The sequence below is a fragment of the Amyelois transitella genome, chromosome 13, assembly GCF_032362555.1.
Source record: "Amyelois transitella isolate CPQ chromosome 13, ilAmyTran1.1, whole genome shotgun sequence".
NCBI lineage: Eukaryota > Metazoa > Arthropoda > Insecta > Lepidoptera > Pyralidae > Amyelois > Amyelois transitella.
In genome coordinates this window covers 8,555,243-8,574,180 of record NC_083516.1, presented here as the reverse complement: position 1 = coordinate 8,574,180, position 18,938 = coordinate 8,555,243, and the positions used below count along the sequence as shown (strand labels likewise).

Below are 18,938 nucleotides of genomic sequence, written 5' to 3'. Positions count from 1 at the left end.
CTTAGTCTCAATCCCTGTTTGAATAGTCTAGTGTGGACACCGACTTATCTTCGGGTCCGATCGAGGCTATCGATGAGAGCCGAGCCTCCAAGTATCTACACAGTGGTTCAAATTTACAAATTACGACCAAATTTTTTCTATAGCTTATAAAAGATTTTAAAAAATGACGTCAATTCTATATTTATACTGATAAAAGAACCCTCTTCAGACGGGCGGTCAGAATGTCTGGTTGAAAGTTTAATGCTTTTCAGTGCGGAGGTATTCCTCTGTGTCCTAGTCGTCAACAAATTCTTTTGCACCTGATGATCCAGTATACTTCTTTTCATGGCCTACGATAAACATTTTAAAGTCAAATTCACCGTAATTGGTCTAGTCATTCTCGCCAGACAAAGGCGACAGAGGCTCACTTATATTTTGTTTTTGTTTTAACTGCGCTAACATTTACTTTTACATACAAGCTAATAGCAAAGTGTATTAAAATTTTACAATTACAAACAAATTTAATATTACCTCCTACCTGGCTTTTGTAAATTAAATCCAGCATTATTAAATTTTAATTTCAATCAGTAAATGAATAAAAAAACAAAAAATTATCCAAAACTTCTAGTTTAATTTCATATAAAACTTCAAAACGTAGAGGAATTCTTCAAATTCACATGGACCATAAACCGGCCCACTGCTCCATCAGTTCGATAAATAGAATGCAAATGTATAAAACTGGTCACCAACGCGTCTCGCTGAACACAGGCGGGGTGGCGTGGCGTCTAACACTGACCTACCTACTGAGAGCAACAAATATTACTCTCTTCTTGTTTAAAGTTTGTCATAGATACTTTTATTATATACTATTAATTATATTGTATACTTTTACAGTGGAATGTAGTCCTATCGAATAAAGATAATACTGAAACGTTGGAAATGCATATGATTTGATTATATTCAATAAATAAACATGTGCAATAGTTCTGAAATAAAATGAAAGGGATGATAATGCGTCGCTGTATTTTGGCATTATTGCTTAGTTAAATAATGAAGCCCATTTTTATATTTTCATTATGAATGTTGAAGAGATTCCATTCAAGTTTTAGTAGAAAAAAGCTGGCATTTCCTTTATAAAACCTCTTAAATTCTGAATACAGAAGTATTTTTAATAAATATATTGCAACAGTGATCTTTAATACTTCTATGTTACATTTTCTATGACTGCACAAACAAACAGATTTCGTTTAAAATCAAAAAGCAGTCTCTACCCCACGTCAGTTGCTTGTCGGATCCGGTCTCGGGCAGTCACTTAACATAAGTTGTATTTCACAACATTGCGCAACTTATTTATAAGACGAGAATTTTCCACGTCCCATGGAAAGGTCGGGTTTAAAAATAAATATATTTTATGCTTAGTAACAATGATATAATTAATGAAAAAATACATAGTTCGCAAGGTGTTCTTAATGCGACGAATCGAGCATAATTTGTACTTCTTTTTGACAAATATTTGGGTGAATTTATTTGCGATTTGATAATCAGACATAGACTTCCATCTTCAATTCATTTATTTCAGTCGAAGATTAAAAGTTCTCCCAGGAGAGGACCTAGGGTCTACCAATGACCTTTATGCACAAGTTGAAACGGCAGGCTGTCTTAAATAAAACACTTCTTACGCGAATATAAAATGTATTACTATACAACATACATTTTTATTATTTGTTACTTTCTATATAGATAATCAAAACATTTTAAGAGAGTGTCTGAGCCGTGTAGATTACCTACAAACATCGATTTAGTGACCAACGTGTAACCAATAATAAAACCACTTTATCCACAATAATCTACAAGAAGATACATACATAGGCAAGTGGAAAGAGGTAGTCTCTGCCTACCCCTCCGGGAAAGAGGCGTGATTTTATGTATGTATGTAAGATACACACATATTATACTTACTCGTCTATATTCCTTGCGCGGTAGACAGACCCAACAGTTTCTAAAAGACTGATAGGCCACGTCAGCTGTTTAGCTTAATGATAGAATTGAGTCGCCTTTTACGACATCCATGAGAAAGAGATGGAGTGGTCCTATTTTTTTTTATTGATATTGTGAACCACACGGCTCCAAGAAGATACAGGACAGGATGATTCTTTTCAAATAACAGTACAATGTTTGATAATGACCTCGCTGAATCTTCAAATATTGCTTCTATTTTAGGTCAAGCCTCAGCTTTCGGCTTCACTTCGTCATTCTTTTCTTTTTTAATGTTCTTCCCCTTTTCCTTTTTCTCTTCTTGGATGGTCACTTTCGAAGCCTCCAACCGCTCAATCGCTTCAAACACCCACTTGTAGTTCATGGCGCCGAAACCCTATTAAAATTCATATTAAGTTATACGAGTATTATTCTTAGGTATTCTTTATATTATCAACTAAGTTTTCATGGCTAATTAAAAATTAAGTAAATGCGCAAGTCCTTCTTTATGTTTTTTTATTCAGTCTACTTATAACTCCTAAACTTAATAAAAATAAGGAAAATATAAAGAAATAAAGGTAATGAAATCACTCACAATTATTGAAGGTATTTACGCCATTTCGTCAATTTCAACTTTTAAATTTAGGTATTATGAGAAATACAGAAATCAAAACAACCTTGTTTGATATTATTCCGATAAATATGTAATTAATAGTAGACTAAACTATGCAGTGCGTAGTAAAATATGAAACAAGTAAACAAAAATGAAACGTTCAAGCAAAATAACGTCGTCATACGAATCGCATATTATGGTATTAATGATTATGGTACAAACATAATAACGTACCTACATAAACACACATACATATAATCACGTCTATATCCCTTGCGGGGTAGATAGAGCCAACAGTCTTGAAAAGACTGGTAGGCCACGTTCAGCTGTTTGGCTTAATGATAGAATACTTAAACTTCAATTTTATGATTGACAGACAAAATCCCTATTAACTTACTCTATGGTTCTTCCTCTGCAAAATCTCTATGAAAACCGTAGGCCTGGCCTGGACATGTTTGGTGAAGGCTTGCATCATGTACCCTCTCTCGTCGAAGTCTATCAAAATATTGTTCTCCTGCAAGAAGAGGTGGAATAACGGCTTAAAACATTTAAAACATTGTATTGTTGTACCTTTTTATATGTATAAGCGCACTTACAAAAGCGCGACTTTTTGTGTTTTTTAGTGTATCGCGTTATTAAACCGTTTAAGTAAAGAGCTTGCAACGTTGTCGTGGTTATCACGCGTTAGAAAAATAACGACTTACGAAAACGTAACAAATAACAAAGCGAGTGCCGCGCGTTGCCGTGTGGTCGCCGGCACCAATAAAAAAAAGGAATGGAAAACACTCCTTCTCTTTCCCATGGTGCAAAAAGCGACTAAGGGATCGGTATTTTCAAGACTGTTGGCTCTGTCTACCCCACAAGGGATATAGACGTGACTAAGTATGTAACAAAGCGACACGCCTTAAGTCATTAATAGATTTAAGCGTACCTACTTCATTTCATCTGATTATTGCTACTGTTTTTCAAACGAAAAATAGTCCAACCAAATCAAGTTGCGCTTTTATAATACCGTTGTATACATACATATTATCACGTCTATATCCCATTCGGGGTAGACAGAGTCAACAGTCTTGAAAAGACTGATATGCCACGTTCAGCTGTTGTTTGACTCAATGATAGAATTGAAATTAAAATAATGACAGGTTGCTAGCCTTTTGCACATGAAGAATGCCAAGTTTACAAGCCTATCCTTTAGTCGCCTTTTACGACATCCACTGGAAAAAGATAAAGTTGTCCTAGTCTTGTCTCTATTGGTGCTGGGAACCACACAGCACGATAATACCGTTGTATTATACGCTGTATGATTGACGGGAAATAGCAATAACGTATTTTTTTAAACACGTTTATCAAAGAGTTTTTCTTAGTTTTTTTTTAGAGCTGAGCATTTAATCATTACCTGCAAGGCGTCGATTCCCTCGCTGACCTTCAGGGATGAAGTCTGGAGTTTCTCCCGGATAAGATCGTAGTAGGTGGAAGGCCAGGTGAGGATGTCCGCGCCGCGGGCTTTAAGGCTTTTCATCTGGAGGAAATAAGTTTTTTTTTATTTAAAGGTAGATATCCCGCTATTTTTAAGAGTCCTGCAAAATAAAAGCTTTAGGGTATTTTGTTCCTGGTACTAGGTAAGTATATGTTTTCTGCGCGACAAAGGGAATAATAAATTTTCCGAGTAAGTAGCTTTATTTACCTACTAGTTATTTTTTTTAAAGATAATTTTTAATGTCTGTAAAAGTACGTACAAAAGTGAGGATGTTTTTTTTATTTCACGTGGAATAGTTATTTTGGGCATCATTGAAGCCCTCAAGGATGAATAATTTTCCCTGTTTTTCTTTTCACATTTTCCATTATTTCTTTGCTCCTTATAGTTACAGCGTGATGTAATATAGCCTGAAGCCTTCCTCAATAAATGGTCTATCAATGCATAAATATTTTTTCAATTCGAACCAGTAGTTCCTGAAATTAGCACGTTCAAACAAACAAACAAACTCTTCAGCTTTATAATATTAGTAGGTATAGATGTGAGTTTGGTAAGTTTATCAATTTACTTAAAATAATACAATTCATCTCTCGTATAAAATTCAACGAGAGTTTATAAATTTCCTAGGCGTTTCACAAATTCCTGTTATTATTTGCGTTACTCTACTCTAATGTCCACCATGACCATGTGATTTAAAGGCAAAGCGATTAAATGTAATGTAAGCATAAGCTACTTATCCAGTGCTTAATAATATCTTACCGTAGCCACTATGTCATCGGTGTAAAGCGCTATATGCTCGACTCCCGCCGTGCCCAGCGCTTTTACGAATTCGCTGGCTTTGCTTGTTGGCCGTATACCTTTTGCCGCTTCGTTCATTGATAGCTGAAAATAATTCGTTTTTAACCAGTTCTTCAGGTTAAAAGTACTTTTACTGTCAAGTAAGCTCCTTGTAAAAATACTCACAAGAACTGTCTCATCATTGTTAATGACTGACGCAGAGTTGATGCTGGAGTATGGAACCAGATCATGCTTGTAGTCCACACACCAGAATCTATAAATAATTAAAGTAAGTACCTAAGTTAGTATTGATTGAAATTAGGTATAACTTAAAAAAACTTTACTGATTAAACTGGTAACATCTTTGATTTATTGAAAGATTTCTTCTAAGTCCGTCATTTTGTACAATTTTTGTTTTTGTGTAAGAAAGAATTATATCGTATATCTTATATCTTATAATTATAATATATCTTATATATAAAAATTTAATACGAAAAAAAAAGGTTAAGTTAACCTTTAATCCAAAAGGTATAAGGCCAATAAATGCTGTTTTATTTAAAGATTAAATTTTGTGGGTTACCTACATATATAGGCTATCTAAGGTATGGTAAGATAGAAAAGTTCTCTTAAGAACACTCCTTCTCTTTGTCTAAGTCTTGCAAAAGTAAAATAAAGAATTTGTGTCCGTGTCAATACAATTTAAAGATATAATTATACCTTAAAAATGTTATTAACTTGCCGTAGCTAAGCACCTGTAAGTTTATAGTCAGCAATGATTCTTACGTATTTTTTTGCCTTTATCTTATCAACTTAAACTTACCTTTGCAGGTTCAAGTTCTTTTCATACCAGGCCACGGATTCCTCTAGTGTCCCGTCAGCCATATTGCCTTCGACGTGGTCAATAAACCTCAGGTTTGTTGGTGGCCTGAAAATAAGTTCAATTATTCTTCACCTCAAATCGATATCCTTCTTTTTTGAAGTCGGTTTAAAAATCAGTGCGTTGCTTTCTACATAATATTCTTAGAAACAACAGAACAATAAGTATTTGTATTACTATGGCTTTACTAGATTTTGATTTTGATCAAAATCGTTCATGAAAACATAACTGGCAGAAAGATATACCTATACAGTCTTTTGCATATAGTATTTATTAATAGAAGGACCAGCATTATCACCGTCCGTTTATTCAACAAATTTACAAATTATTTATTGCACTGATGAAATATGGGATCGTTTTGTGTGAAACAAATTGCAAACTAATTTTCAAAAAAAAAAAAGAAAAAAAAATATTTTCTTTATTTTTAACAACTATTTTAGCGTCTATTACCAGCCATTACTATTATTAAACTAATGAGGTTGCATTACTCTTTTTAAATTGTGATCCCTGAATTGTGCACAAATAGTACTTACAAAAATTGATTGATTTCATCGTCTCCCACTGCTTTGTATCCTGGTAACAATGTTCCAGAATAATTTGACCGATCTATCAGAGTGTGCGTGTTGTCGCCGTACTGCAATGTAGATTATATTATTACATACATACATATGGTCACGTCTATATCCCTGGTGGGGTAGACAGAGCCAACAGTCTTGAAAAGACTGGTCGGCCACGTTCAGCTATTTGGCTATATTATATAAATACTTATTTAAGTTCAAATTTTTGTTGTTTCTGCTGTACGTTGTCTGTCAGTCTGTCAAACAGTTGGTTACCTTGTTGTTGCAATTTTCTGTTTACGATTTATATATCAAAATCAAATTCAGAAAATAGAACTACTATTGTTTGTTTGTTTTTAAACTCTTTATTGCACATAAAAAAAATATTAATTCAAATAAAAATATTAAAGAGGATAAATAAACTAGATTATGGTTGTCAATTTCTAAACTGATTAAACTTTCTCGTTTAATTATACTAGATTTAATAAAGGTACCTACGGAACGTGCGCGTTTAACACAAGTATTATTTATAAATGTCAATGTCTTAATTTAAAATTCGAATGGACTTGAAGATCGAAGCTTATTTACGCTTGGGTTGGGAAAGAAGGTACTCATTTTCTTGTATACTATTATAATAAAACTGCTACGATGAGTGTACGTATTCGTCTATGGTTTAGATTTAAGACATACCTCTTATTGAAATTTGACGTCCGATGTAAATGCAGACATGGTAAAAACATGACGTTTAGTGCAATTTTAATACTTACTGTTCTCAAAACAGCATATCTAACAGATCCATTCTCATCAGCCTTCTCCGTGATACCTTTCACCACCATGGCACCCCCTTCTTTCGCGCGGCGCACCAGCTCATCTAAGTTGTGGACTTCAAAGGCAACGTCTTTCACGAAGTCACCATGAGCCGCCAAGTCCTTGGCTAGTTCACTGCTGGATGTGGTTGGTGATTCGAAGACAAGGGTTATCTGAAAGGAGGTGTTTTAATATAATATAAACAAAAAGGACAGGCTTGTAAACTTGGGATTCTTCTAGTAGGTGATGGGCTAGCAACCTGTCACTATTTGAATCTCAATTCCATCATTAAGCCAAACAACTGAACGTGGCCTGTCAGTCTTTTTGAGACTGTTGGCTCCGTCTTCCCCGGAAGGGATAAGTATAGACATAATTATATGTAGGTATGTATACAAAAAACCGCACAGTTATCGCATCACCCGTACATCCACCTCAGTTTGGTCCAAAGGCTCGACTGACAGAGAATACCTACTTTGTGGCATTAAGTTCACATTTTACGTGCATAAAGTATAAACTAAAAAAGATACAAATAAATATTACTCTTTTACCTGATTAAGTCGAACGGCATGGGACACAACCGGTCTCTCTTCACTAGGGTCCTGGACCGCTAGCGGACTGAACCCGAGACGGGTCACGAAGTAACTCGCTATCTGCAATAATGCATTACATGTTGTCTTAGACGGTTGCAGAAGTCGGACGGTAGTCGCTTCCATTTCCAGGATCATGGTCAAAGACGCACCCCGGGTATGACTGGAGACGTGACGATGTTTCTAGGACCAACGCCAAAAGGAAGAAAAATTTTATTTTCTGATCGATGGATTGTCTAAAGTGAAGAAAAAAAACGGTTTCTATGTTCCGATTTACGAGCCTATCGCTTATAACAGAAGACATTTGTCACGTGGTGTAGTCTGAAGGACTACATAGAAATAGCTCAATCAAAAAGAAGAATAACAGAAAAAGGATGCTACACTCACCGCTTTGGCATTGCCAACCCAGAAGACCAGATGGTCGAAGTTCAGGACCTTTCCTTCGGGTCGGCTGACCACGTTAGACTTGCCCTTGGTCATGTTACCTATAATTATTTGTTTCGGAGTGAAATAGGTCAAAATCTACGCAATAAACAACTTTTCTTGAAGTTTTACTTTTCTATTCCTAATTTTTAAGTTAGATAAGGGTAAGTTTCAAATTAACTTGTTGTAACTTATGATTAATTGTTGGTTTTTACTTGGTTTTAAAATAAGCGTGGCTTTTAATTAATAAAAAGTGTTCAATAAGAACTCTTAAAATGTAGTGCGAAAAATCAAAATGCGGACAAAACACAAGAACAAACGGGCAACATCCAATCAAAGATAATCTCTGTTAAAAAAAAAATCATTCGATTTATGAATACTTCAAATGTATTGCGAAAAATCAAAATGCGAACAAGAAACAAAAACAAACTGGCGCTCTCCGAATAACGTTATTCTCTATTTGCTAGTAACTTAAGAACCAAAGCAAATAAACTTTGCGAGTTGTACTTTATACTTATTCATTTAATGTTATATTAAAAAATCTGTCATTCTGTCTGTTTGTTACATACTTATATAGCTATTTAAGCTAGCACGTAAGAGTTTTTTAATATGGGACATTTCTCTATATTATGGGGTAAATAGTAAATTACGTTTAAAATATTTATATACCGTCATAGCGCCTTACTTGAGACAGTTTTGGAATTCAGGTGTTTATAAACTTTTACTGTGTCAACGAATAGTGACAGTATTCACATCTATAATATAGTCTGTACCTTTTTTATCCAAAAAATGCTTCCCCAAGCCCATAGGTACATCACAGATTTTTTATTTTTTTTATTTTTGCTGTCTCATGTTACCATCATGAAGTGCCATAATTGATACACCACACAAAACATATGAAAGTATCATGAATAGAATTTAAATGAATACTTGAGACAGTAAAAAAATTCAAAAACTACATGACCAACTGAAAATTTTTTTTTTGGGCAGCTGCACTAAATTTTAAGTACCAAAAATGAAACAAGTTCCGTATAGCTCAATTTTTATTAATATTCATTACAATCAGTTTAAATCAACGTTGTTCGCTTATTTGGCAATGCAGTGAAAACAAATAGAAATACTTTTCTAAAGTAAAATAAGGAGAAAATAATGAAACAAGAATTTAATCTTACATAACTCAAAAACTTATAACAATCATACTCCAATATTTTCATATATAGTGGGTACTATAGTAACTAAAAAAATAATACACGTTTTTGGTAGCTTTATAAGCTAATCATTACAATAATTAAACATTACAAAAATAATCAGATAAATCAGTTTCTAAAATGAGACGTTTCAAGTTGACTGCATGTATCAAATTGACAACACTTAAGTGAGTACTTGAACTTACAACTAATAAACAATATTCTTCAGTCTTAAAATTTCAATCAGTCTTCATTAATAATAAGATTTGGCTTTATATTACTTACATTTACATTGAAACTGTAACGACCTCTTTTCAACAATACTGGCTTAACAACTGATATAATTTTTTGAGAGTCAACAGTCATAATATCATCAACAGGGGGAAATACATAAATTCCTTTATTTGTGCTTTTTCTCAAAAACTTACAGGAATACTCATTCTCATTTAATATTTCAGTTATCTGAGCAAAGAACTCTTTTACCATTGGTTTATTTTTAAAGCCATCATATATTAAGTGAATTTTTACAAAGTCATACATTTTTACAGATACTTCAGAAGTAGGTTCGGTTTCTATATGTTCATTCTTGGTTTCACTTAAAATTTGTTTCAGTTTCATTTTAGCAGATTTGGAGGATGATGGTTGCTGTGTTGATTTAAATACTTTTGGCTGCGAAGTTATATCGTTTTGATCTTTAGGTTTGCGTTTTATATCAATAGATTTAGAGGTAGATGGTTGCTGTTCTGGTTCATATACTTTTGGTAGCGTAATAATGTCGTCTTGATTAGTGGAAGATAATGGTTCCTGTGGTGATGCAAATACTTCTGGCTGAGTAATTACATTATTTTGATCTTTTGTGGAAGAAGACAGTTTCTGTACTGATTTAGATATTTTTGATTGCGAAATTATGTCCTCTTCACCTTTTGATTTTTCTCGTGATTTAGAGACTCTTGGCTGGAAAAATATATTTTCTTGATCTTCAGAATCTAAATATACATGTTTTCTTTGTTGTTTTAATTTAATGTTAGGAATGATATTTGATTGGGTTGTGGTTTTTTCTATCAAATTATCGAAATCTTGTAATTCAGATATATTATCACTATCAGATGTATCATGTACAGAATAATTGCTAGAAACTGTAGTATCCGTGTCTTCTTCACGTGCTGTTTTCGGTTGCGTAAATAATGGATCTGAATCTATGTTTACTTCTAAATAATCTTCTTCTGCATCACAAATTCCCACGTCTACTTCTTCAATATTTTGAGTATTTGAAGGATTTGTAATATCGGAGACTGTAAGGCTTTGACCTGCCGAAGCTTGCAATTTTTTCTTTCTCACTTTAGGAGGAGCTGATGTATTAAGACGACTTTCTTTTAAAAAACTTTCGAATGCACTCGCCCATTCTTTAGATGTGCTGTTATTTTCTGGAGTTTCAACGGGAAGCTTGGCCAGAACTGTTTGTTTGTTGAGAGGGCAAATCCCAGCTGCACGAAACCCTGACTTTAAATTCTCTGAAGATGTCAACAGTTGATCTAACGATCGTTTTAAAAGTCGCGGAAACTGATCTTTGGGAATGCAGCCCCTGGTTTTCTGCTTCCATTCTAATAAGGTTTTTCGCCATATTGCTTTAAGTGGACGGAAGTAAGCGACATCAAGCGGTTGGGTTAAGTGTGAACTATTTGCAGGGAGAAATATGAAACGAATATCTGATTCCGCACATTTTTGTATAACCTTTACAGACAGATGACTTGCCAGGTTATCTCCTAGTATTGCTTTCGGACCTTCACCTACCGAACTGAAATAAGGTACAACCACTTTGAAAAACCAGTCTTCAAACGTTGTACTGTCAAACCAACCGCTTCTTGTTCGATTGTAGAATGTATTAGCTGGCCCTCCTCTCAACCAAGAATCGTAAAGGTGCTCAGCCTTATATACGACATATATTGGTAATAAAGCTCCTGATGCTGATCCTGCAAACATAACCGATGTGCTCGATTTCGAAGCGTCAATGATATTTTTTGGACTTTTGAAACCTCTTCTTACTAATACTTTTGTTTTTCCAGGGTCGTCGGTAAAGTTAGTTTCATCAAAATTCACAATTGCTTCTGGTTTTACTCCCTCCAAGCTAATCATTAGATTATCAAAATAATCAGATATCATTTCAGGATTAACAGCAGCTCTTGCTCTTTTAATGTTTTCACAAAACTTGTACGAAATTTCATGTTTGTTTCGGTCTAAAAATCCTTTCAACCAAAATCTTCCTGGCAAATTGTTCTTAAATCTAGGTTCTGTCTTTCCCTTCGTGTCAAGGTATTGCTTCACAATAAGCGTCAAGTCAAAGGCTGTTATAGGAAATCCCCATTTCCCGCAAAGAATTAAGGCTTCTACAATTATATTTTCATCTTCATTTGAAAAAACTGTGGGTCTTCCAACTTTATTCATATGCTTACAACGCACTTTTCTCTGTACAGTGGCTGGTGGAACATTATATTTTTCTGCAGCTTTTCTAATCGACATACCTTTTCGCACTGAAGCCACTGCATTTTCAACCGCTTCATTGGAGTAGTTACGGTATGGCCGTGACCCAATTTTCTTTCGATACCTTCCCATGTTCTGTCAAAAAATCGAAATGAAGATTTAGGTAAGCCCAAGATAATTGTCTTTCTTGGCAAATTTTCTTGTCAATTATTTTACCCTTCCATTGAAATCTTCAAAACCATAGTAGACATGAAAATTCATTACATACACCACAGATATAAAAACATTACATTAAATGTAATGTTATTATATCTGTGACATACATCAAAAGATAATTTTTATAGGATTGATTAATAAGAATAGAACATTTTACACCATTGTTATTTTTATGAAAAGATTATCCATTAATCGCAAAAAAAATCCTTTTCGTTCACATTCATATTATATTTAAAATACTTGACAACAAGTTTACATGAATCTATGGTTTCTATGATTTCATTGAAATATTAAATTTTTGACAGAAAAAAATGGCCGCAAAACGAGCTTTTAATTAAAAAGAAAGTTTTAACAATTATTAAGCCATTTTGAGACATAGTAAATAACTTGAGACAGTTGGTAACTTGAAACAGTAGGTAACATGAGACAGTAGATAACATGAAACAAATGTATCAAATTACAACCACTTCGAAATATTTTCATTTGGAGTGGCACACAAGCCGTCGTTTTAACTTAAAATTCACGAAACCTTTGATAGTTTGTAGCTAAATAGTAAGGTTAGGTTATGCAAAGACCAGATTTTGACAAAGATCAACACAGATCGAGTAACATGTGAAGTTTTATGAACCACAGAACTTAACAATTTATTGTGAAAACTTTCAACTCTAATTATTCATAAAATAGGCTTGAAAAGACTTACTTTAGTTATTATTTATCTTGCACACACTTTTCTCCTGTCGCCATGACACTTGCCAGCAGTAATGTTACCATGTGTAAAAAAATATGGGTGCGTTCGAAAAAACCAGTTATTTGTATCAAGTTAACCTGCAGTATCAAGTAAGGCACATTGACGGTATTATAAAAATTACTCGTTAAACTTAATTAAATTAGCGTTTAACTTAATGGGAATAAATCTATTTCTGAAATGAAAGGTAACTGTGTCCTTCATAATACCAAAACATAATTTTTAGAATATTGATTAATTATAACAAAGCAATTTTTTTTTTGGAAATTTGTTGTAGCAAGTGAACATAAATGTTTTAACTAGTATAATCGACAAATACGTGTATAGACTACAAATGTCTAATTATAGTTGGCAATTGTATCAAATTAAGGCATTTTAACGATTATGCAAAGCCCATGAACTAAACAATATTACCTATATTAAATACCGTAGGTACCTAGGTATCTTGAAAATCTGAACATAGGTACTTAATAGAGATTATAAGAACCTAATAACGCACTATGTTTCTCTGCTTTATATATATATATAGCAGCTAGTTAAGAGAAAACATAGTGTGTTTCAGTTGCTTCTCTTCTATAAATAGATTGTCAATCAATTCAATCAAGGGTAATATCAATAAACTTGTGATTCTTCTTTCAGGCGATTAGCTCGCAACCTGTCATAAGTTAATATCAATTACAACATTAAACTAAACAGTTGAACGTGGCCTTCCATTTTTTTCGAGACTGTTGGCTCTATCTACACCTTAAGAGAAAAAGACGTGATTATATGTACAATAATCAGGCTTGTTTGATTGTAGGAGGAAATTAAGTAAAAAGTTCTGTTAAGTCTTGCAATGAAGTTACCTACTGAAATTTGGATACTTAAATTGTAAGAACCTTACCTTTTCCTTCTAATAAAATGCAACACTACCACTACACAAAATCGTAATTACAAATGTGATATTTATTTAATGTCCAACTATTTATATTAATTAGCACTGTCTATCTCTTCAATAGATCTCATCTCTATATAGATCATGTCGATTATTCTCATAAAAATATGAATTACGAGATTCAAGATGATCCGGTTTTGTAAAATTAACTATATTGAAATATGTGTAAAATCATAAGTTGATTTTTAATAATTACATCTAGATTGTACAGAGTACGCATTGAAAATTAAAAAAACAACAATTGCGTTAAAAAAAACCACAAAGGAAACGTTCCCATAATATATTTTGTCTTCCAACTAACATTATAATGCGATTACATACTTAATGTAAGTTAATACTTATCACGCCTTTTTCGGAAGGGTAGGCAGAGACTACATCTTTCCACTTGCCACGATCTCTGCATACTCCCTTCGCTTCATCCACATTCATAACTCTTCTTTCAAGCTCGGCGGTTTCGGGTACTCTTAACCTGACCCTTTGTCAGTGCGTCCTGAATTTGAAACTTATTGTAATTTATTTCCATGTCCACGCGCAAAATCCTTATTTTTCATATATAATTGCTTTTTTTTTGTGCATGTGTTCGCAGCATTTTATTAGATACAAGCAATTGCTTAATGCTTATTTTGTTTATCTAATGTATCCGTAGGTAAGCAAGATGGTCATTAGTCGATTTAATATACATACATCGCATGATTTGTTTAACACATGTATTTTTAAGATCTTGATAAAAGATCGTATCTTATTTTATTGCGGATGACGACGTGATGTTTTTCTAATGTTGTCATTATAAAATGTAACGGCATTGAGACATCAATGTAAACAAGTATAATTTGTTTATTTACATTAACGCACAAATTATAGTTTATTATGAGCAGTGTGAGGTATGCAGGGATCGTGGCAAGTGCAAAGATCGTCTCTGCCTACCTTAGTAGGAAAGAAGCGTGATTTTATTTATACACATAACCGAATGCAACGTAATATAATTTATGAACAAAAAATAAATTCGGATCTGAGTTGTATTCCACTGAATGTTTACCTAAAACAAAAGTATGGGGAAAGAGTTGTAAAGAAGTAAGTACCTATGTTAGGTAGTTATATATCTATGTCAATAACATTGTCTTTTCTTTCAACCCCGAGTCAGTGGCATTAGGTTGAGTTCTGTTTTCCAATGCTCATCTAAGCGCCTTCCCGGTGCATTCCTCTTAAATGGCAAGATATCCACATACGAATAGCTTTATTTTTCGTGAAAAATTTGTTAGAAATTTACGTTCCATTTCACTGAAAATCAGTGCATTGTGTAACCTCATCACACGCATATGAAACCCTTTGGTTCGCATCATGTAATTTTTTTATAATTACGAACAAGGTATCACTTTTTGCGCCAACAAAGATTTTGCTTTCTCTTTTTTTCCATATTGGAACTATTGATTTAGCTGTGGGTAAACCAACAAAATCCGGATTGCGAATTTTGTTTTTCTTATTTGTTTGGCTGTCTGGTACATGATATAGGCATGATTTTTACATCCAATTGCCTAAAACGACGATAAAGTAAAATACTCTAAAGAAAGACATCAACGCAACCATGAAATATATTGAGTAGTTTCATGACTCATTGGGAAAATTGTCAGTAGTAATGAAATAGTTTCTGGAATAAAGGTTTGTAATAGCTGCCAGTCCAAATCAATAAACTAAATAAAAAATAAATCACATTGCGTTTTTTGCTGTTTGCAATTGCCCACACTGTTCTTATCTACTGGTCCCGGTTATATCTTATATATTTTCCTTACTACTCTGAAACGAGCCTATGCGCCTTTTAACCATGATCTAGTCTAGAGGATTTAGTTCAGTTAATCTTAACCCGTATTGGATCATACCTAGTATTTTTAACTCGAGAGTTCACCGGCTCGTTAGAGTTAATAAATAACCGTAGGTACCGCCTTATTTTAAATATGGAATGCAATGTTTTTTTTCTAAAGTCGTGGAGGAGGAGAGTAGAAGATTAGTGGAGGGATTAAAAGTTATTCAGTTTATTTTCCGGGACATCTAATTACAGAACAAGCTTTGCCTGCAACTCTGCCTTGAATTCCCAGAAAGCCTTCTTGGATAATAATTTTTGCAATATTGAGTAGGTACTCAGTTAAATTAAGATTCGATTTCGAAATATTTTTTTTAAAATATGTGATTCTTCCTATTTAATAAAAAAGGTAAGTAGTTAATTAAAATAAAATAAAAACTGTTTTCGGTAATAAAATAGTTTCTTTTATTAATTTATATTATACATATACATTATATTTACATAAGATCGTAGGTATAATCATAAGAGTATTTAACTTGCACCTATATTTTTTTCTATTTTACTTTATTCTCAAAGGTAAGGCACCTCATGGAAGCTTCGTATTTCGCAATTTTCTTTACGGTCTGAATCACTCATTGTAAAAAATTGATTGATAAATTCATCATATATTACAAAATATAGGTAATTGTACTTCATGATTAAAATAAATAACAAGGGCCATTTTCCACTAATCTGCGTTTTTTTATTGAAGTCTTTTTAATAAAGTTATGTACTATTTTTTGATAAATTATGACAACACGTAAAAAATCTAAAACGCAAATTTAAAATTGAGGGTACATCATTTTTAAACCCCAGTTTAATAGACATTGACCCGAATTTTACCAATAAATTGATTTCAAATACTAACCTAATATTTATTTACAAAAATACAATATTTAAAAGTTATAAAGCATTTTGATACAATTCTTTTAAATCAATATGACAAAGTCCATTAATTTATTAATTTACAAGAAATAAAATCCATATGAGGTGGCAAATATAAAAAAAGTACAATATTAACAAAAGTATTCAGATAAAAAGACTAGGTTGCGCCTTAAATGGATTTTATTTTTTCACAATAATATTTATCAATAGGTAACAACGTATTCTATATTTACAAAAAAAAAAAACATATACACAAAGGAAATGCATGCGGAGATTATTAAGTTGATACATGGATAACATTCAGATAATATAGTATAAGAGCTAGTTGCACTTTTGGTGACTTTTATTTTGAGATGTACGACCGATTTGGCTGCGCCATTTTATAAGAAGTACCTAATCACTGAGGTGCGACTAAGTCTGCGTCCACCTTTAGAAGGCCGATTCCGTAATCGGAGCCCAAATGGTAATGTATTACCGGAAAACGTCAAATACCCTGATTATGGAATCGGCCCCTTATTGATAGTTACCAAAAGTCCAGCTGTCTCTTGAAATAATATAATAAAACATGGACTTAAAATTCATTATTTCTCATGTATTTTATTACCTAAATATAAAAAGGACGCAATATTTGAAGTAAAGATATGACTATTCGATTTTTTGTGATTTATTTATAACATTCACATTCTGTAGTGACGTGTTTGTGTCCAATACTAAATTCAATTTAAGTAACATTACAATATTGGTAATTCAAAACAACGAATGTGTTTTATAAAGCATGACTAACTATTGTGAAATTCTTTATCTATGAAATAATTCTTGGTTACAAAATTTGTTTCAATACACGGAACATAAGCTAAGCCAAAATGGCAAAGATTTGACATCTGTCAATTTGTCAACGCTTGACAGATGTCATTGAATCAATTAAATGTTTTTTTTTTAATTTTCCATATGTAGCTATAAACAGATTACAAATGTATATATTATCTGTATATAACAAAAAGAACAGTATAAGATTTTCAGTTTATTACTATGTGACTAACTTCAGCACGATGCCCAATGGACTATATTAAGATGACACAGTAGTTTCGCATCCCTAAAAAGGGATTTTATTGGTAACTAAACTGAAATATCGGTACCAGGGTTCATGAGATGTGTACATACAAAAGAAAAAAGGAACACAAAGCTCTTATACTAAGATTACAATTAAATATACAGAATGGTAGATTTGGTATATCACGGGTTACCTTGGAGCGAAGTATGGAAACCAATTTGAGATCAATTTTTCGAAGAGGATTCATTTTTGGTGTGTTTTTACCGCTGGAGTATAAAATTATATGGAAATGAAAACTAGCACTGGGTTTTAGATAACAAAAGCAATTTAAAAAAACAAACAAAAGAAAACACTGATGAAACAAAAGAAAGAACATGATGAAAGACATATGAGTTGAAAAATAGTTATTTTTTTAAGAATAGGTAGTTAAGTAACATAGATTGTTCAGGCCTAAAGTTCAGTTTATGACCTGATCCGGAATTAAACATTGAAAATTAATGAATATCAAAGCAAAAACGCGCCAACAAAATCATAGACACTTCATAATTTATCAGTCGAGAACATGGTTTGGTCTACATAAAGTTTTAAAACAAATATATTAGAAAATAATCTTAAAAACGTTTCAAGTACCTAAGTCAACGTTTTGTCATGTACGAAGTGGTGTTTTCATACCCTACTGGGGTAGACAGAACCTATTATAATGAGGCTTCATTGAAAAATTTACGCATTTTTCTTCATCGTATTTTTTAATTTATATGCCACGTCTTCATCCTTACAAGGGTTGACAGAGCCTACAAACGAGAGTTCATAAAAAAAATTCGTACTTATGAGACCAAACCGCCTAACTTACACTCCAAGGTACACCCCGCCAAAGAGATTTCTCGCTTCCCTCAGTCACGGACTACCGTTGTATATCACAGAGCTGCTGGGAGGGGGGTACGTCGACTAACTGGGCCCTCTCCACAGCCACGAGGCATCCACCAGGAGCCACCAGCAGGGGCGCTGAAGGTGTACCAACCCACACTTTCTTCACGTCTTCAGTCGTATTCTGGGCTAATGGAGACATGTAGCTGCCTCTGTAAAAGGTAATTATTCAATTAATATCTTATATATAAAATTCTCGTGTCACAATGTTTGTCTCCGTACTCCTCCGAAACGGCTTTACCGATTTTAACCAAATTTTGCATGCATATTCAGTAGGTCTGAGAATCGGCTTACATCTATTTTTCATACCCCTAAGTGTTAAGGGTTGTCCACACTTAACATTTTTTAAATTTTAAATTATTTATATGGCAAAACAACGTTTGCCGGGACAGCTAGTTAAATATATAAAAATATGGCAAGTGGAAAAATTTTGTAAGAAAGATTTTGAGTCCGCCTATAGCCAGACAATGAAGAGAGCAAGTCAAAGTAACCGTCTCTTATAACCTCTGAAGTCTTGTAAGGAAACTTCTTTAAATCATGGTATTTATTTGTAAATAAAGGCAAATAAATGGAATTCTTCTTGTAGATGATGTGCTAGCAACCTGTCACTATT

General features: G+C 33.2%; 3 protein-coding genes across 3 annotated transcripts in view; all 3 read right to left on the bottom strand.

Annotated features, from left to right (window-relative positions):
- Positions 1-1,749: 1,749 nt before the first annotated feature.
- On the bottom strand, positions 1,750-8,128 carry LOC106129256 (4-hydroxyphenylpyruvate dioxygenase). Its single transcript, XM_013327757.2, has 10 exons — positions 8,036-8,128; positions 7,610-7,711; positions 7,022-7,234; positions 6,231-6,331; positions 5,641-5,745; positions 5,007-5,094; positions 4,803-4,925; positions 3,966-4,088; positions 2,964-3,080; positions 1,750-2,350 (listed from the first exon to the last, which is right to left on the bottom strand). Exons 1-10 carry the CDS (start codon positions 8,126-8,128, stop codon positions 2,201-2,203), a joined length of 1,215 nt encoding a protein of 404 aa, XP_013183211.1. The 3' UTR covers positions 1,750-2,200.
- A 651-nt stretch (positions 8,129-8,779) lies between these two features.
- LOC106132363 (uncharacterized) lies at positions 8,780-12,813 on the bottom strand. Its single transcript, XM_060947183.1, has 2 exons — positions 12,653-12,813; positions 8,780-11,871 (listed from the first exon to the last, which is right to left on the bottom strand). The coding sequence occupies exon 2, from the start codon at positions 11,866-11,868 to the stop codon at positions 9,502-9,504; it is 2,367 nt and encodes a 788-aa protein (XP_060803166.1). The 5' UTR covers positions 11,869-11,871; positions 12,653-12,813; the 3' UTR covers positions 8,780-9,501.
- Positions 12,814-16,578: 3,765 nt separating this feature from the next.
- LOC106129276 (BMP and activin membrane-bound inhibitor homolog) overlaps positions 16,579-18,938 on the bottom strand; it is a 64,819-nt gene continuing 62,459 nt past the window's right edge. The window contains exon 5 of the mRNA XM_013327789.2: positions 16,579-18,477. Within this exon, the coding sequence (XP_013183243.1) occupies positions 18,303-18,477 (175 nt within the window). The 3' untranslated portion in view covers positions 16,579-18,302. The remainder of the gene's footprint in view (positions 18,478-18,938) is intronic.